The sequence below is a fragment of the Diorhabda sublineata genome, chromosome 8 (assembly GCF_026230105.1).
Source record: "Diorhabda sublineata isolate icDioSubl1.1 chromosome 8, icDioSubl1.1, whole genome shotgun sequence".
Taxonomy (NCBI): Eukaryota; Metazoa; Arthropoda; class Insecta; order Coleoptera; family Chrysomelidae; genus Diorhabda; species Diorhabda sublineata.
In genome coordinates this window covers 10703311-10724313 of record NC_079481.1, presented here as the reverse complement: position 1 = coordinate 10724313, position 21003 = coordinate 10703311, and the positions used below count along the sequence as shown (strand labels likewise).

Here is a 21003-nt window from a genome sequence, read left to right as displayed (position 1 = left end):
ATATTTTCAGAATTTTAGGTCTACCACTAGAGGGCAACATTTCTTAAAATTCAACACGTTAAGTAGCTCTTTATATACGATAATCAAATTCTGTGCATTTGAAATTCAAAACAGTTCCTGAATGTATTGTTCTAGTTTTTGATGTATAATCTTTTATTTATTACGAAAATCTACTGAAAAATTCTTGAATTACGTTTAAATTTTTAATAGGAGCGAGCTTTTGATCAGTATCAAGCAATCGCGACGCCTGGCTTACAGATATCTTTCTCATAGTCTTTGATGCAACGTATTGCGCGAAAAATCATTGTACAGACGTTGCTTTAGTAACTTGAATTCATATTTATTAGAAGTATGTACTACAACACCCGTATACCATATGCAGCCAGCTTTCATAACGAGGTCCACCACTAGGGGGCAAAATCTTTTCAAATTCAACACGTTAAGTTGCTCTTCATAAATTTTTCAACTTTATTGTAGTTTTTGGTGTATAATGTTTTATTTATTAGGAAAATCTACCGAAAAATTCTTGAATTACGTTTAAATTTTTAATAGGAGCGAGCTTTTGATCAGTATCAAGCAATCGCGGCGCCCGACTTACAGATATCTTTCTCATAGTCTTCCATGCAACGCATTGTGCGAAAATTCATTGTGAATAAACTTTATAGAACTTTGTACTTTTATTAAATATTTTTTTCTTTTTTTTACAGATGTTGCCAATTGCTTTAGTAACTTTAATTTCGTTTTTATTAGAAGTATGTACTACAACACCCGTATACAATATGCAACCAGCTTTCATAACGAATACAGTGGGTAAGTAAAAAATGTAAATTATTCAAACGATGTAAAAAGTAATCCGATGATAATTTACATTAAAGATACGTCCGAAACGTTTGTAGTGTATGCAAAGTTTCAAATTAGATATTACAACTTCGTCATGAAGTTAATCAATTCTTAAATCGAAGGGATGCAAGAAGTATCGAAGCTTAGTCAAAAAATCAGCCATCATATTCGATGTCCGCGGTTAATTCTTCTCGAAATCAACATCAAATGATTTACTGAGTTATATTAGACCAAAATAAACGAATTACCTCAATTACCTCAATTAGAACTCGAGATATGGCATAAAAAACTGATGAAAACATCGAAAATGCACGGGACACGATTCATGTTTGAGTATAACTTAAGTTGATTGATTTGAAATGCTTGATGATTAATCTAGACGTCTTATCTGTGCAAGCGAAAAAAAAATTGAAAAAATCGGCTGTCGGAAGAACTGCCAGTAGATATTTATAATTTTTTAGCGGCTGTTTTTCCTTTTTCAACATAGTCAATGAAAATTATTCCAAGCGCATCGCAAAAAAAACGACGTTATCACCTTGCCTGCAGATGGAAGGTTCTTCATCTTCTTTGGACCCGGTTCTCCCTTTTCAGTTCATTGTTTTGATCGGGAAGGACCCACGTTTTATCAAAGGTTATGAAATGGAACAAAAATACCAAACACTCGATGAAATCATCTTCACGACGCTGTTTTGGGTTCCATTATGAGCCAAAGCGTCACCCGTCTTGTGTACAGCTTTCTCAAGTCCAAATTTTCAGTTAAAATGCGATGTACTGCACGTTTTGACATATCTATTATGTCTGCTAGTTCGCGCACTTCGACGCCAACACTTATGGAGTCGTTACCTCATTTGTCGACCACAGAGATGCTGGTCTTCGCAGATCGTACAGTCTCGTCTAAACTTTGCTAAGCAATTTTTTAGTGTTGATAACGAAGGAGCAATCTCACCCAAAGTACGATCTAGATCAGGCCAGGTACCGCTAGGACCATCCTCGTAATAGAAGGTCCTGTACAGACAAGATGTTCTATGAAGTAAAAGCCACAGACAACAAAGGCCTGAGACAAAGATGTGGCATCTTCTCAAAACTTTTCAAAATGTACGTTTCAAACGATTATAGAATATAGAATATTTTAGAATATAGAATATATTGTGAAAGTGGGTTTGATAGATCAGCTTTAGACACTGGGTTCTTCAGTATCATAGCAAAAAAAGGGATGCGATGAATCCTTTGGTTCGCAGTGTGTACCCCAAGACCTCAAATCTGTATATCTCACAGGATAACAGGAAGATCTAGGAAAGAGTAGCTATTAGACATGACGAATTCACATCTATATATGTAAATTATGTTGATCTGTTAGTTAAATAAAAACGTGCAAAGCCGCAAAGTTTTCATACTGTTTTCAACAATGTTTTTAACTACTTGTTGAGTATCCTAGACTTTAGCGCCACCAGCGAAATTATTTTTCTAGTTACCTCAACTAATATCCGCGACAAAATGATGTTTTAACTTTGAAGATTGTAAATTTTTTTATTTTTTGTAATTAGAATCGTTCGTTTCGTTTCTGTCGATGAGTTTCCTGGTTTGAAACAAATAATTCTCACAGTACTACTTCAAATTAACTGAAATAACGGCATAAATAATAATAATTTCCTTAGTTTTTTTCAAATAGCGAGAATCTTTCGGTTCCCACTATGTATTATTTTCTTGTTTTTTTTTTATTATTTCCGCTATTCTATTCTTATAATCGTGTGAACGCTCAATTATTTACAAAACAATGTTGAAACATTCACAAATCGGATAAATGTATGATCAAATTTCAATCGACAAAAATGTAGACGTGACTGGCAGCGACAATTTTACCGATGTAACGGTTTCCGTATCGTTACCCGTCCTTCAAATCGATTGTTTATAAAGAATATTGTCCATTTTGTATTTACATTCGGTGAATTATTTTCTGCGACTATCCCAATCGAAACTAGGTTATGTTCAAGTTGTATTTCTAAGCAGTTTCCAAATTATAACTCTCGGAAATAGAGTTGTTATAGTCCATCTTTTTAGCGGACAACAAGGCGCCCTTATCAAAACAAAGAAATTCACAACAAAACTCAAAAACTTTTCACAAAAAGGGTCCGACATAATATTTATTATAATACGTTGATTTATAGGGCTAACTAAGCAAATTATCTGACTGAAATTAGTCACATTGAAGCGGCGCCACAAGATGCCCCTATCAAAATAAAAGCATTCACAACAAAATTTTGCATTTAATTCGCGTTTTCAAGAAAAGCTCAGCGTCCAAAGCGATATTTATTATAATCCATTCATTTATAGGGCTAACTAAGCAAATTATCTGACTGAAATTAGTCACATTGAAGCGGCGCCACAAGATGCCCCTATCAAAATAAAAGCATTCACAACAAAATTTTGCATTTAATTCGCGTTTTCAAGAAAAGCTCAGCGTCCAAAGCGATATTTATTATAATCCATTCATTTATAGGGCTAACTAAGCAAATTATCTGACTGAAATTAGTCACATTGAAGCGGCGCCACAAGATGCCCCTATCAAAATAAAAGCATTCACAACAAAATTTTGCATTTAATTCGCGTTTTCAAGAAAAGCTCAGCGTCCAAAGCGATATTTATTATAATCCATTCATCTATAGAGCTAACTAAGCAAATTATCTGACTGATAATCGATAACCGTAAGCTGCCCCTAATGAAAAAAAAAGTTCGCGCTTTCAGAACAAAATTTTTGTAGGGTATTATCGATGTTTTCCTTCAACAGAAATTGATTCGAGATTTGAAAGGGTAAGAAAAGTTGAAGCATCTCTAGAGAAAACGAGTATGTTGAAAAATATCAATGATCGTGGAAAAAAATGTCTTTTTTCTTGGTTAAGTCTTGAAGATTTTTTATTAAGCGCCTTTTCATAAATGATAGATCCAATTGGATACGTCAAATTCCCTCCCATATACATACTTAACTAGAATTTTTAACAGACAGGCCCTACAAAGATTTTTCAACAGTTTGTTCTTGATTTAAACGTGGTAGATACTCCTGCAAAACAAAAGGATCAGTTCTCGTAAGGTATAATGAATAAACCACGTTTTTATTGATATGTTTAAGTCGATTTCTAAGGGTTTTCAACCAACTATTAATCGAAACTATTCCTTATTTTTATTGCTTTCACTCGACTAAAATTGCTAAAGTTTTAAACAATCTTTTATAATCTGATATGCCAAAAAAAATAATCTGATGAAACTATTTTTCCCCATTAATTTATGTTATTTGAGGCGACCCACCTTATTTCGAAACGAGCTTGGTACAGGTTGTTTTCCATAAATAACGTTCGGTCGTTATTTTGTAAAATCGCGGTCACGTTCGGTCGTCAATGTCGAAGAAAGAGGACAAAAGAAGGACCTCGACATTCGTGGGCGTTTATAGCAAGCTAGATCCGTGTCAGCAGTGAAATTTTTTCTCTCGCAATTTACATGCGGGTAACGATGAATCATTGTTATATTTTTTCGTGATGTAATTTGTAAATTTCGTTTTTTACACTCGACAGATATGGGGTGAATTGAATCGTACGTTTTTCCAACAAGCCATATTGTGTTTATAGATAATATATATCGACGAGGATGGTTCCAGAAGTACTTGGCCTGACCTAGAGATGTCGGTAGTTGCTTGAACAATACCAGAATATGTTTCAAGTTTGAAGACGCCGCGTTGTTTAATATTTGTTTGATAGCCATCAATAGTGAAAGTTTCAGCAAAGTTTAGACGAGACTGAACGATCTGCGAAGACCAACAACGCAGTGGTCGACCGAATGAGGTAACCACTCCAGAAATATTAAAGAAACTCCACTGGATGATCGTCGACTGACTGAAAATGACTGAAGAGGGAGGAACAGATTCAAAGACAGCAAAGATCATGCCATCTGCAGGAAAGGTCATGGCGTCGGTTTTTTCGGATGCATTTGTATTGACTATATTCAAAAAAGACAATTATCAACGGCGAGTATTATCTAAACGTTTGAGAGAAAAAAATCAAGCAAAAACGGTCGCATATACGCCAGATTTAGCCCGTAGGATTATTTTCTTGAAAAAATTGGCTCGGTGATCAAGGATTTACCAACAATAATGGACATTTTGAGTATATAGATGATTTTTATTATAAAATTGGTATCGAACGTATTGAACATCGTATTTTGTTTGCTGGACCAGATACTTCTGGAAGCGTCCTCGTAGTTATGTCTAATTTTGTTAATGTAATGAATGAAATTATGCTAAAGAAGAAAATGGGTACAAAATACTGTCCTACCTATCCCATAGGTCAAAAGTTTTTGCCTTTCCCATAAACTATGGATTAAATTTCAAAATTTAACAAATTGGGCTTAAGACGTTCAACGAGGGTCATTGGAAAATGTTGTAGATCGTATGAACTGATGAAAGTTTTGATAACAACCGATTAACAATCAAAATGATTGAGGAATAGTTAATTTCAGTCGAAAAGGGTCATGCGCATTAGACTAAAAAAAAATTTAATCCCCATCACGATAATGCAGTATGTTACAAAATAAATAAGGTTTTGGTCAATTAAAATTGAATTAATACGAGGGTTGATAATTAAGTTTCAAGATATGACAATACGGATACGAATATGTCAAACCTGACATTGTCATTATAAAGCTGGACATACGAGGGTTATTTGAATTGATACTTGGAACATCTTGGTTTAAAATTTTCATGCAATGATGTTCTATAGCTTTAGACGTGGATTAAACCAACAACAATGTGCCGATTAACTCGTTTCGACTTTTGGTGATGATGCACCGTCTCTTTGGTGCAAAGAAATTATGAAAAAAATCGATCGCTATGCATCAAAAGACGTGACATACGACGAATCTTAGGTCTATGCGTATGTACCCGAAATCGAAAAGCAATCGACTTCATCTAAAAAAAAATAAAACCAGACCACATATATAAAGATATACGTCGACGGAAATATAAGGGACTAAATACAAACAATAAAAAGATCCATAAAAACGAAAAACTAGGAGACTAAACACGCACAATTCATCGAGACCATAACATTGAAAATGGGACTAGATAAATATGAGAAAACTAGAAAACAGATGGACCAGAGATCACTTCAAGAAATAATACAACTACAACTAAAGAATAAATTGAACATACAACTAATAACACTAAAAGATATTGAAGACAATGCTATAAACAACACGAATATATGTAAGACAAAACAACACACCCGAAGACGAATATCACATCATATACGAATGCACCATAAAACAAAGACAGCAGCATAACAAAACATTTAGAGGCTGAAATCCATAGACTTTCCGACAGACATAGACGCACAGGACGAAAAAGGAAATGAAACGCACCAAAATAGAACAGACACAAACAATATACGTTAAACTTGATTAATAATAAATTATTTTCCTAATTTTCATTTATATTGTTTTGAAAAAAATCTCCTCAATAATTTTTGTAGTGTGGTTGATGTGATGGAGCTCTTTTTGATTGAGGTGTTGAGGCAGGCCATTAGGACAAATCTATTTTATGTATGGGTCTTTCAAGATGTATTCAATTAGAGCAACGTAGAACGGTCAATTCTAAATGGTATACCCTCATTTTTTTTTTCAGAAGTGTTAGGAAAATCGTGGACACCAACCGCTGAAGATGAATCATCCTCCACCACGACAATGCGAATTCTCATATATCAATTATCTCAATCTGTAATCGACCAGCTGTTTTGATAAAAGTCAAATTTATACTGAACCAAATAATTTGAAATTACATTTTTCTAAAGTTATAACTACTAGGAATACATATATAGTTAAAAAGTCACCCCAGTGATCAGAAGGAAGTACTGGTTCGCGCACTACCTGTAGAACAAAAATAAATTATCAACAACTTGTATAAATGAAGCATTATTTGTATATGATGAATTTAGAAATGTAAAGCTAGTTTTGAATATCTGTTTATCAATTTTTATACCTTTTTAAATAGTTGCGGGTGAAAATAATTACGTTTCTTTCAAATAGAAGACGCTAAATTCTTGTCTTATCAATGAAATTGCTATAGGATTTTTAATAAGTCACTAGAATGATTCCATAAGTACTTGGCCCAACAAAAAAACATCCATATACTTTTTTCAAGTCTGGGAACAGTGAATAATCCTAGGGAGCTAAATCTGCCGAATAGGGTAGCAATTCAAACAATAATTCATCAATTTTGGCCATTGCAATGACGGATATGTGTGCTGGTGCATTGTCTTGATGAAACAACAATTCTTAGTCAAATGCCGCTGCACCCATCTTGCGCACAGCTTTCTCGTGCTCAAAATGTCAGTTAATATGCGATGTACGGCACTTTCTGGAATGCCTTTTCAGAATATTCAGAAAAGGAGTCATTGGGGATGTCATGACCACCGACTTTTTATAAAGACGCCCAGAACTTCAATTTTTGGGGACGCATTTCTTTGAAGAAGTGAAAGCTTGTGGAATCAGCTACCAGAGGACACTACAGTCAACAGAAGTTGAAGATCAATATCCACAGGCATTTTTTCAAATCTGGGAACAATAAATAATCCAAGGGGGCTAAATGAGCCGAATAGGGTAGCAATTTAAACTATAATTCATCAATTTTGGCCATTGCAATAACGGATGTGTGAGCTGGTACATTGTTTTGATGAAACGACACTTCTTAGGTTAGGTCAGGTTAGGTTAGATTAGGTTAGGTTAGGTTATCCACAGGCATTTCCACACGGCAGGTACCACCAGAACTACTCGAGTGTAATAGGGTTTACTCTCTTATGGTTGTTTCTTACTTAAAATGAGGATGAAGTACCAAGAAAGTGAAGGATTTGAGAAAAACATATCTCAAAGTTGGGCTGTAGAAGTGAATGCGATCAAAATATTCATAAATGTCACACGGATGGCTACCAAGCAACCATTAGAAATCTAGGCTCCAAGATGATTCATGAATACTTAAATAAGTTAAATGGACTAGGTAAGACAATGAAGTTAGGAAGCCTCGAAATTTATATCTGATATAGCGTCAAGTATAATCAAGGACAGAAAGATCTAGTAGATAATCCAAATTAAGTCCAAGCAGTATGATGGTTGGTGGATGAGTTAAGCTGTTTGTTGAGACCATGGGAGGGTTAATTACTAAAAAAACATCTTTAGAAGATTTGACCCTCTAAAAATGATTTACGTATGTCAATAGAAGTCTTGTCAAACACAATTAACATTAACAGAAAATGTAACGTGCAGATTGCGCTACGTACATAAGGGCAAGTAATTGAGTGAGCAAATATCTGGGATTCACACTAGATAGTGAAATCCTCTAGAACAAACAAGAAAAAGAGATAATCACCAAAGCCAAGCAGCCATACATGGGACCCGAACCCTTTGTAGTATCAGCTAAAGAACAATGGGAAAAGCACTGGAAAAGAAGGTAAATAAGAAGACACCTCGGGTCTCCAGAGCAATTCACCTGGGAGCCTATGAAATAGAAGATGAAGATCTCTAGCAGCTACAGCTATTACACATTCCGGATTTTCTTTAACAGATAGCAGCATATTTACAGTCTATCCAAAACATACAACTAGGAGCTTATTAAGTATGAGATTTTTGCCACTATATATATATATATATATATATATATATATATATATATATATATATATATATATATATATATATATATATATATACACTATTCAGTATCCACTAATTTATTTTTAACGAAATATGGATAGTTTTTTGTAACATCTTGTACAACACTATTGATTTCTTTCTATGCTGAACAATTTATGAGAGTAAATGAAAACCGTCCTGCATCCCGATTAGAAAACAGCTTAACCCTCTGACTTTCTAACTGAATTTAAATTCCATTCGGTTTTCCAGAATAAACTGAAAATGGAGGATTGAATTTAATTGTGTTGTCGGATTAGTCTGTCTGGCGTTTTGAACTTTTCACTATTTTCGATGTTTAATTTGTTTGTTTGTTGAACACGGAATTGTATTTTTGTTTGTAAAATCTTAAAGCAAATAATATGAGCTTCAAAATGATATAAAACATTGTAATGTTCTTGCTCTGTCCAACTATATATTACGATCGGTACCTTGCACATAATGTTTTTTATCTATGGTTCTGCGGGGAATTATAAAGTCCGCATAAACTATATGAAAATTTAATACTTTGGCTACATAGTTTTGTAATTAGATAAAGTAATCCAAAACAGCCCTCTTCATCATCAATTACTTATTTATTATTATTAACTCTAACCTCATTAAGTTATCGTTGCTATAAATTTGTCTGTGTTTAGACTTTCTGTCAGTTTTTTAGATTCAACTTCAGCCCCATTAAACTAGCGTCTTCAATTATTTATTATTTTTGATATTCGTCAGATTAGTGTAACTAATTGTAACTTTAAATTATTAAATTCTCAGTTTGCTAAATAAATTTTTTTTAAAAAGCAAGTTGGTGAATTGATTTATTTAATTATAGCATAAAAAGTTGCCGACTGGCATTTTTTCATGTTTTTAATTGTATAGGTTAAGTTAACAGTCTCGATGGGTTACTTCGCCCATCTTTAACGTGTTTTAAAAAAATATTACAATAAGCATAATTCATTATTACATTTAAAATATATATTTCTAATTTCGATTAATCTTTAATCTTGAGGCTCGTCATTAGAAGTAAGTTTATTTCTTTGTTACACGAAATTTTCTATATATTTTCAAATTTTCTGAAGAAATTTACAATAAATGTTCACTTGACTATTATTGATTATACTTTCAAGCCCGATCAAATTGAGGAATCTCGATTTGTGCGCCGCTGGTCCAAAAACAGATTTCACGACATAACGGAATTCCAGTGACCCACTAACGAGTTAAATAAAATAGATTTAACAGGTCTCTTCTTCGCGACCATGCCTATTGGCTATTTCTTCTTCTATATGACTGTTTTTTTTTCTTATCTGTGTGTACGTATTCGTACAATTTAATTATGTAAGAATGCAAAATGTCATAAAGTAACTGATACCACAAGAACGTAACGGTTAATTCTCGTTTTGTACGTAAACAAAATAAAACGAAAAATTCGATCTCGTAGTACAGTGAACCAAGAAAATCACCCAGCAATTTTAAAGACCTTCATGGATTAGTTTGAAATTTTGACCGAAGCTCAAAAATGATGCAAATAACAAACCTGATTTGGTGCCAATGTATGCCTCTACTCCAGTGGTGAATGCCACCCTTACTCAGGGAGGGGGGGTAGTGGGGTATTTAAAATTTCAAAATAACACTGGGAATCGATATAGAATTGAATTTTATGGAGAGAATGTGGAATGAAATTTTTTATTCAACTCAATAATTTATGAGTTATCGCGATTGAAAATTTGAAAAAAAAACACGTTTTTCAACATTTTTTCACGAAAAACTCGAAAATTACGAATTTTCTGGAAAAAATTATTCTTTTCAAAATTGAAGCTTATAAAAAAACAAAGAAATTAGTTAGTTTATATTAAATTTTTTAAATAATATTCAGCAACTTATGAGTCACAGAAAGCCAATTTTTTATTTTTCATAAATTTATTTTGAATTCAAATAACGAAAAAACGATTAATTTTTTATAAAAAATGTGATGAACATTTTTAAAGTACTTTCTCAGACCTTTAATTGGCTTTTATAAAATATGACGGTTTTATAAAATTAAGTGAGTTATCACGAAAATAAGTTAAATAACTCGAATTTGAAAAAAATTAACATCATGTGCAGCAAAATTGAAATTAATCGTAACCCATGTAAAATTATCTTTGTTCAAGCCCTAACAACACGTTCCAAAAATTTGAATGGTTTGGAACACGTATATTTTGAAAAATGTTGTTTTTGTGAAATTTTTTTCCGATTTAAAAAAAACGTTATTTTTTCAAAATATCTCAAAAGCTATTGGATCAACGAAAGAAATTTATTGTAACTAAAATTTAGCTTTTATTTTACTGAACATTTTTCTTTTTTTAAACTCACGCAGTTTGAAAATTAAACGAGATATAAGCGTTTAAAGTATTGATTTCAATCCTAAGGGGGAGTGTTTTTTAGCCTTTTTATTTATTTTATTCTTTTATACATGCTGTGTCTCCTTTATGATAAAGGGTTGTAACCTAAAAGGTCACATTTTGGGCTCCGACTAAGCTCATCATGTTAATGTGTGTTGTCAGGGTTCTTTGCAAGATTTCGCTGTGTTTAATATGTATAGAAATTTGGTGTGCTTTCAAGTTTAAATGGGGCGCCACTCAGTTTTTTAACCTAAACTGAGAAAAGTATAGAAATAGGTTGAGGTATTTTTAAAAATAAAACTACTTGTTGAAAATAAAATACAATAATTTATATTTGAAATTATAAAAAAACAGGTTAAAAAAATACCCGCAAAAGTCATGAGTTTTGGTTTAGAGGAAATAATGAAATAAATTTTACAAAAAAAACTAATAAGAGTTGATCTGACCTTTAACAACACATGAGACTCCCTACTTGTCAGGAGAATACAAACAGGACCACATCCGTGGAATGCGGTCAGGAACCAAAGAAGTTCATTCAGTCAATCGTCCCGGACTAGGTAGTTCTACGAGTCAAAGTTTGACGTTAAATCCAAATTAAGGTCGTCTAAGTTTTAAGCCCCAATAAAGGACCTATATCCAAAACTAGGACCCTTCCTTTTTAACTAAGGGAACTTATATCTACTTCTTATTAGAAGTCAATTAACAATTTTATATTCCAGAATTTTTGAAATCGGCGGAAGGCTCTTCTAGGCCGGTAAAATTCCGCTTTTCAAAAATCTCTGGAGAAATTTATCTTAATGCTACCACGGTCGCTGACCAAAAGGAACAAGGTAACTACTTCTCTAATTGTCAAATTCTCCGTCGGAAATATCACGACTTCCGTAAATATAAAATTTGGAGCCAAATTTAAAAATTTATAATCAAATCCATAATGAAAAGTTCCACATCGGTTGGCAGTCAAAAGGAAAATATGAATGAAGTTAGCAGCAGACTTATTGAGCAAAATAGGGTCACGTCATGACAACAATCTAGTCAGGTGCAACAATAGCTCAATTTCAAAACACCAGCCAACAAATCATTCTTCAAAACAACCTTTCAACGTACCAAAAATCAATATCCGCAAAATTTACAAAATACTGCACGAATAACTTAATTCGTGAACAGTTAACTAGATGTGGCTCTAACCTTCTAAGGAGAAGCAACTTGGCTTTACAAGCAACATAATTCTGGAACCAGTTATACCACGTCTGGCAAATTTCGAATAATGATTGCCTCCTTTAGACCAAGACTTAACCTCAAAAGAAAATAAATAAGTACATACAAAACTACAAAAGAGGTATGAAATATAATATGTAAATATTTCTACTCAAAGATAATATGACAAAATATCTTATAAAGAAAATTATTTACAAAAAGAAGTTGGTAGGTTTATATCTTACAATGTTTATAACAACAAAAGTAAAGCAAGCTGTGAGCAGTGAAAACGACACAGGGTAGTTTTTAGGGGTGTGACACCCATTGATTTTTTCTTATACTCGCAGATCAAGCGAGGATTTTTCTACACTTGAAGAAGCTATTAATGCGTCAATCGCAATCGAAAATTGATTCAAACATATACAAATTGTATTAATTCCTAATGGAGAATATTTTGAAAAACAATAAAGCCATATCCAATAATAAATATTTTGTAACAGCCCTCGTATCTATAGAAAAAATTTTTTATGATCTGCGTTGAAATATCTTCAATAGATAAAATCCTGACCACGCAACAAGAATCAAGTTTCCTAGTTTCTTCATAGACTCGATCCGCTATTCAATTAAAGCGACGTTGCCAATGACTCAACTACGAAATAATTAATCTAAGTTTCCGATCTTAATCGCGGTAGGATCTTAGTAAAAATCGACACAAATCGATTTCACTCATTAAAGATAGAATGTAACGTGATAATTTTCGATTATCGATAAGTGAATAAAACAGATAAAATACTTGTTATTCAATGAACGTAGATTCGGCAACGTCGTCTTAAATTCAAACATCATGAGGATGTATGGACGTGTCAAGCTTAAATGAAATTTTATTTTCACTAGGCCAAGGTAACGGAACGGTTGGAAATATGACCTTATTAATATGTAGAAAGGATTGTCATGTTTTTATTTTCATTCTACAACATTTAAAATCAATTTATTGTTTGTTGTGATTTGTAAACAAAAGTCATTACCAGGATAATAAGATCTCAGTTAATACAGTGGAAAGTGTCCCAAATTTAAAATTATTCAGATTAAATACTATTTCAAAACATAACCTCAAAAGTCCTTGTCGGGTAAACAAATGTCAATTTTAATTATTTTTTGTGTTTTAAATTTATAAAGAAGTCAAAATCCTGTGCTATACAGACGATGCGATACTGTTGGCGGAGAACGAGTACGATCTGCAAAGGCTACTGTACCAATTTAACAAAACAGCAAAAAAGTTCAATATGATAATATCAGCGGCAAAGACAAAATCAATGGTTACTTCCAAGACACCGATCAGATGTAAGCTTGTGGTGGATAACAAAAGAATACACCAGGAAATGAAATTTAAATATCTGGGAATCGAAATATCTGGACACGGGGACGTGGAGACGGAAGTAAGAAACCAAGCTACAAGAGCCTCAAGAGCAACAGCATACTTAAATGACACAATCTGGCGAAATAAATACATTCGAACTGAAGCAAAAGCCCGCATATACAAGACCGCAATCAGACGGTCTATATTATCGTATGCAGCAGAGACCCGACCTGAGACCTCTAAAACGAAACGGATATTTGAGACTACAGAAATGAAAATAGTTCGAAGAATAGCGGGAAGAACACTAATGGATAGAGAAATGGGTGAAAACAGAAGACGAACATGCGAGATAGATAATATCAATGACTGGGTACTGGATAGAAAGATAAAATGGAATGAGCACATTGACCGCATGACGGAAGAACGAATTGTGAAAATATCAAGGGACAAATCACCAGCAGGACAAAGAAGCCTTGGAAGACCTAGGAAAGATTGAGTGACAACCTCCCAGGTGACTGAGCAGAGGCAATGACGTGAAGAAAAAAAGGCAATGATGCCTATACACAGCAGGAAGAAGAAGACAAAAAACAATTTTTGAGGAAACCTTTTTACGATAAACTTTCGCGGAAAGCTTTCCAAAAAATTTTACTTGAATTTTCGTAGTTAGATCTAATTTTTTGACGACATCGGGATAGTGACAAATAACTACTAAAAATTGAACTAGAAGTTGTATTCAAATAGATGTTAAGTTTTTTTTTTCTTCCTGGGATGTAGGAGGAAGCTCTACCAGTCTACTCTGCCAATCAGTGCTGAAAGTAGTGTGGAGCTCGTACTAAAACGTCCTCCACTTATGTCCCAGTGGGCCTATAATCCCCCCTAACTTGCTCTTTCTGTTTTATCACTTCCCTACATCCCCCAATCAATGATGTTTGGTTGGGGTTTCAGGATGACAAGTTTGGCCCTTCTTGTCCTTCGTCGTGTCTATTGGGCTCGAACCAATCTCCTACGTACCTCTGCAGTGTAGGGAACATAGTCTGACACCTTGTGAACGTCCTACTTTGATTTTCGTATCACAGATCCCGGAGCACTTTTGTGGTGGAAGTTGTCGTTGCATTCCATTTGTCTTCAGAGCTAAGCGTTGCCTCGACCAAGGTATCGAGTGTTATGCCTCGATTCAGCGTGGTTTCCAGCTCATGTCTCATATATTGGAACCTACTTCGCATCTTCGTTTGCTCCGTTGCCAGCGACGCATTCCGGAGAATCAAGCCTCCTCTTGGAAAACTCCTTCTCGGTTTTGATATGGTGTACATCCCCAATGTTGTTTCTTGTTGGGCAATAGATGCACTTCCTTTCCTCAGCTTGTTGCTCATTATCTAATAATTATGAAATTATAGCGACGATGAAGCCGTACGGCATGCATTTATCACTAGGAGCGCACTCAACCAGTATACAGCTTCTTGCGTCTTTCCTTGGATAGATGTTAAGTGTGGTTAAGGATTCAGTGAACTGCCTAAAAGTCAAAAATAAGAGTAGACACACCCACAAGGTTTTTTCGCGTGTTTCGAAAAAAATAAAAAGTCACAGGGAGCCAAATCTGGTACGGTACAGATTGGGCTAGTTTTTTCGGTTTTGACTTATTTTTGTAGAGTCGTTTTCTAGATTTTTGAGCATTTTCGACGTCATATTTATATTCATTTTCATCATCAGTCATGATGTATTTAATAGATGTTAGGTCCTCAACTATGTTGTTTGCAAGCTTTTAATCATTTCCAGTTATTATTTTCACTTATGAAAATATTGATAGTACTTATGTGTAATGTTCAAAATCTAGTGGATTGTAGGAGATAATTATTTGTATTTTTTTTCCATGGACATCGTTATATTGATGATTTTTTATTGATTATTTTAATATAAAGCTCAAAAATTTACGTTAAAAAAATGGGAATGTGATTAAAGATTTCATAAATTCGCTTTTTAGTTTAACAGGTAGAACCGAAAAATACCGTTATGTATTTCAATGTTGACCGCAAATTAAGGTCACTTTCTAGCAATACAAAACAATGTATTATTCAATTTGAATAAATAATTTCAGCATAATACAAATTCATTTTTTACTGTAAGAAAAAAAATTTATTTTTTTAACCAACATCCAATACAACATCGTCTCAAGTTAAATTATTATCGAGTATATAAAAAATTGTAGCACTGATTGAAATTTTCGATGATTATCTGGTCTAAATGACTGAAGTTGCTCATTAGATTCATCAATTTATGTTTAGAAGTTCATCCGGACGCCAAAATGTTAGACGAAACGTTTTGTTTTAATTTACATATAACACCATTCAATAAGTCGTGTGACTGACACATAGATGGTGCTGCAAATGTCAAATCCATATGACGTTTATGAAGTACCAACTTTTAAAAGACTTTCAAAATTTATGACATTTCGATTAGTCAGAAAAATATGACAGCCATTTAAGTGAAACTACTTTTATTATTTTTAAAACAATTTCGTTTGTTAATTCATCATTGCTTTTGGATGAAAAAAATACTGTACAAGCTCAGCGATGGCTACAAAAGTGTTTTCGGAGTCTGCACCATCGAAAAGAACCATTTGTTTATGGTTTGATGAATTTAAACGTGGTCGTACAGACACCGATGATGGTGATCGTTCTGGTTGTCCAATTGGAGTGGTTACTCCAGAAAACATCAAAAAAGTCCACAAATTGGTTATATCTAATTGGAATGCGCATGGAATATTATTCATGGACTATCCTTAATGGCAACGATGACTAAAAATAATTATCACTACAAAATAATAGTTTGCTATAAAAATGTTTTTTTTTCACAAAAAAGTTTGTAGGTCATTGATAATTATTGTTACATAAAGTTTGGAATTTTTCTATGTATAAGAAAGTTTGAAACATTTTTGATAGATGGCGGTAGCTACGCCGTTCGCATTAGTGCTTGAGTTAACATCACTTGAGTCTCTTACTTTCGAGGGGGGGGAAGGTAGATTTTAATTTGTTTTTTTTTCTCAAATCTCAAGTTAAAACTAAAATATTAATCATTTTTACGATGTCTGGCTATCAAATAACGCGACTGGTTACAAAAAAAGTTTTATTATAAAAATTATTCTACATTCGAATGCTCCCCTTCATATTAATCCCCTTACCTCGCCACACACCTTTCCATAGGTTTTTTCCATTGATCCAAGCAGTGCTGGAAGTCTTCTTTGGTGAAGGCCTTTAGGAGCTCTGCCGTTTTTTGGCACTAACTTCGCACAGACTTTTGTCTTGTGTAATTGCTCGTGAAAAATTTTTTTATCTGCGTTTACTGCCTCGGCAATCATCCGAATGCTCATTCGACGATCTGCACGCACAATTTGGTCGATTTTTTTCCGGAGTTGAAACAGTCACAAGGTGACCTGGGCGCTGGTCACCTTCAGTGATCTCTCGGCCATCACTTAAGCGTTTACACCACTCAAAAACACGCGCACGAGATAGAGAATTGTTCCCAAAGGCCTATTGCAACAATTTATAGCACTCAGTCGGAAATTTTTAACGAGAAACCTCATACATTCTCAAATTTAAAGCATGCTAGCTTGTTGGGGAAAGATAGTTTGTTTTATGAAAACCAAAAAATTAAAATAAGCGCGACTTGAACCTGGGACCTTCCTCATATGAGCCAATACTGCTCAAAGTATGTGTCTAAAGTACGTACTGAAACTGAAAAGAATTATAGTACTACAAAAAATTGTACTGCACTTTTCGCTTATTACAAATAGACAAAATTATTTATTCGACATCCTATATTTTCATTATCTTCATCTTGATTACGATATAAAGTCGAGAACCGTTTCAATTTTTGTTTGTTCGAGCGTATATCCTTTTGGCACAAAGACTTGGTAGACGTGTACGCGAAGATAAAGCTGAAATATCAAGTCTTTGCATTCTTTGTGGGTCTTTTACATTTTATTCGCTTAACCATTACATGCCTACAGGTTTACACACTTTAATTTAGTCATGCGATACGTATCACGTCATTATCTTTTTCAATTCAAATAATTCTACTGCCATAGGGAAATGAACATTAAAACAGCGTATTTACCTCTCGCTCTACGAGCAAAATAAATGTATAAACAATTTCTACAAGAAAATACGATAAATTGAATGTACGATAAACTGTTTATACAGACAATATATCCGGTATACGAGGTCTGGTTATTAAATAAAGAGACTGGGCGCCCAGAGGGCGCCCTAGATGAGTGGGGCGCTGGATAACTGGATATTTTGTCTATGCATGTCTCAAAACACGTTTCCGTCACCATTATAGTATTTGTGCAGTAGTGGTTTGTTTTTTCTCGTGCCGAAAATCATGTGACGAAAAACAAATTGAAAAAAATCTGACTGTGTGCTATAAATTGTTGCAAAAGACCTACGGAGACAATTTTCTACCTCATGCGCTTATTTTTGAGTTGTGTAAGCAGTTTAGTGATAGCCGAAAGATCACAAGATGACCAGCGCCCAGGTCACCCTGTGACTGTTTCAATTCCGGAAAAAAATCAACCAAATTGTGCGTGCAGATCGTCGAATGAGCATTCGGATGATTGCCGATGCTGTAAACGCCGATAAAAAATTTTTCACGAGCAATTACACAAGTCAAAAGTCTGTGCAAAGTTAATTCCAAAAAATGTAACTCCTGTCCAAAAGTTCTTGCGTCAACGGGTCTGCTCACATTTCCTTGAAAGGTTAGAAATATTAGGAAAATATCTGCTTTGAAAGGGACTCAAATCGTGTCGATGGAAGTGTTAAAGCAAAAAATAAAAGAGCTCCCATATGCCCCCACAAAAGAAGACTTTCAGTACTGCTTCAATCAATGAAGAAAACGTATGGAGAGGTGTGTAGCCAGGGGAGAGGAGTATATTGAACCCTTTTTCGTAAACAGTCTCGTTATTTAATAGCCAGAACTCGTAGTCGATTGAATTGCAGCTCTAGATTCATTTCTTTAGGTTCAAAGGTTATAATGACGAGGTATTTAAGAAATAAGTGAAATATTCAATTCTGCTAAACCCAATCCCTCAGGTACTTTTTGAAATGAGGATTACTGAGCACGTGTATCATGCTTTAATTTTTAGACGATACTAATTTCTCTTGGAGCCCCCCAGCCCACGGCAGTTAACAGAAAATTTTCACATTTGATAGCTGCTAAACAAATATTAAACAAAGCGGCGTTTTCAAACTTGAAACATATACTGGTATTTTTCAAGAAACTACCGACATCTCTAGGTCAGGCCATGTACTTCTGAATCCATCCTTGCATATATCGATAATATTTTATAAATGTTATTTGACACCAAAATACTCGAGATATTTCGGGAAATTTCGTAATTTGAAGTTGAGATCACGGAGCTCTATTACCCAGGACGTCCTTTTTGGCACATTTGAAAAGTGCAGCTGAAGAACACGAGGAGAGAAGGTTTCTTCTTTTTAGAGTGTTAAGTGGATGTCTTCCAATACCTTGGACAGCCCCCTGAAGAAGATTTTTGAGCGTTGAGTAAACTTTAACAATATATTCTGTCCACGAAATTTTTTATGAAAGTATAGGTTTGGGGTATTGAAGAGATCTATCGGGTTCTAGGGTTCTAGTAAAAGCACTTTTTGCTAAATCATTTTCACTTTTATACCTCTGGACACCAGAATGTCTAGGGATCCACACTTGACATAATTGAAAGCTTCTCAATATACTTGTACTACCTTAGAAGTGATCAACTAAATTCTAACAAAAGGAGTGGAAAATTCTATGAATCTGATGTGGTAAGAAGAAAGAAGTTTGCTATTATGAATCAAAATTGTTTCTAACTGTCTACGCTGTATTTCTACAATCTATTCTGTTCATAGTTCCACAAATAAGTCATATCATCCCCTCTCCGGTCTTCTTTTTGACTTTCAATGTTCTCTTGTTTCTTGGTCTCTATTTCTTCATTAGATTTTATTTTCAATCTTTCTTCTTCGGCTTTTTTTCTTTCCTATTTGTGTACAGCAAGACGTGAATCGTGAAAATTAGTATCAACTAGAAAATGACAAAAGAAGAATGAAACTCGACGTTATTTGAGTAGTTAGGTAGGTTTTCGCTTCATTAGTTCGCAAAAATCTTTATGCACGCATCAGTGACAAGTTTCAACAAAGTTTTAACTTACTACTTTTCAACTAAAGAAAAATTAACACCAACACAAATCAAAAACACAATGGAGGCTCATCATTTCCATCAATTAAAAATTGGTCGGACCCTAATCATTGGAAAATGTCCTTTCTATTCGTCTGTAGCCCGCCTTCTTTACACCGCCCGTTTTCTTATAAACCAGAAGCCCCACAATTCTTCTATAACCTCCCACCACGTAAATCCGTCGTTTTCCTGCCAACCCATTGCTGTGACGCGATAAGATTTTTCCCGCCAACCAACAAGCGATAACGACTGATCTTTGAGTCCTGCAACTAATCCAGAGAACAGTTCCAAATGTAGCTCAGACCGCCAATTAGTACTTTAGCACAAAAGCAGATTCGAGAAAAATATTGTGAGCGATTTTTAAAACTTTACCAAGAGGACGATCAATTGTGATGGTTTGATGGTTTTTCACTATGATCCAAACCAGATTCCTGGTTCCACGACATTTCTAATATTTTATAGCCCGCTGTCTTTACAACGCCCGTTTCCTTATAAACCACAATCCCCACGATTCTTATATAGCCCCCTTGTACGTAAACCACTCAAATTCCTGCTAAATAACGCAGTAAGGATTTTTCCCGCCAACCAACACGTGATAAGGATTGACCTTTGATGGCGACGGTCTCAACCGGTCTATACTCTACTGTCCTGCGATTAATCCAGAAAACATTGAAGTGGAAGAATTCCAAATGTAGCTCAGACCACAAATTAGTGCTTTAGCGCAAAAGCAGTATCGAAAAAAATGTTGTGAGCGATTTTTAAAACTTCACCAAGAGGACGATCAATTGTGATGGTTTGATGGTCTTTCACTATGATCCAAAAGAGATTCCATGGAGTGGAAAGGAGAACCCATTCCAAAAATATCTGAGGTCACGGAAAGCCCCTAAAAAACTGATGACAGCAATATTTTGGGACTGCGTTGATATCCTTCGATTAAAGTGACGGCATATTAATCTGACTTCATCCGTCAAGAAAGTTATCGCAAAAAGAAGCGGCAAGATCGGCAGATGTGTGAATTTGCTCACTGCTGTGCTATCAAAGGCTACAAGACACAAATGTGACTTTTCAGAGAATGAATATCCACAATATGCTCCTTATCTGGACCCGTCCGACTAAAAATTAGGAGTAAAACATTCAATAGCGACATTTTAATTACTATAATTCATATGATTCTTGATAAAAAGTCGCATTTCCATCAATTTTATTCATTCCAATCTAGACTTACACAAAAAAATTCGTCAAAAAAAATGATTCTTCTTGTAAACTGGGAATCAAAGAGTTATTGGAAATAAAAGTTTT

General features: G+C 34.4%; 1 protein-coding gene across 1 annotated transcript in view; it reads left to right on the top strand.

Moving 5' to 3' along the window:
• Window positions 1-707: 707 nt before the first annotated feature.
• The window catches only part of LOC130447894 (serine proteinase stubble), a 37065-nt gene continuing 16769 nt past the window's right edge, over window positions 708-21003 (top strand). Inside the window, exon 1 of the mRNA XM_056784940.1 lies at window positions 708-810. Within this exon, the coding sequence (XP_056640918.1) occupies window positions 708-810 (103 nt within the window). The remainder of the gene's footprint in view (window positions 811-21003) is intronic.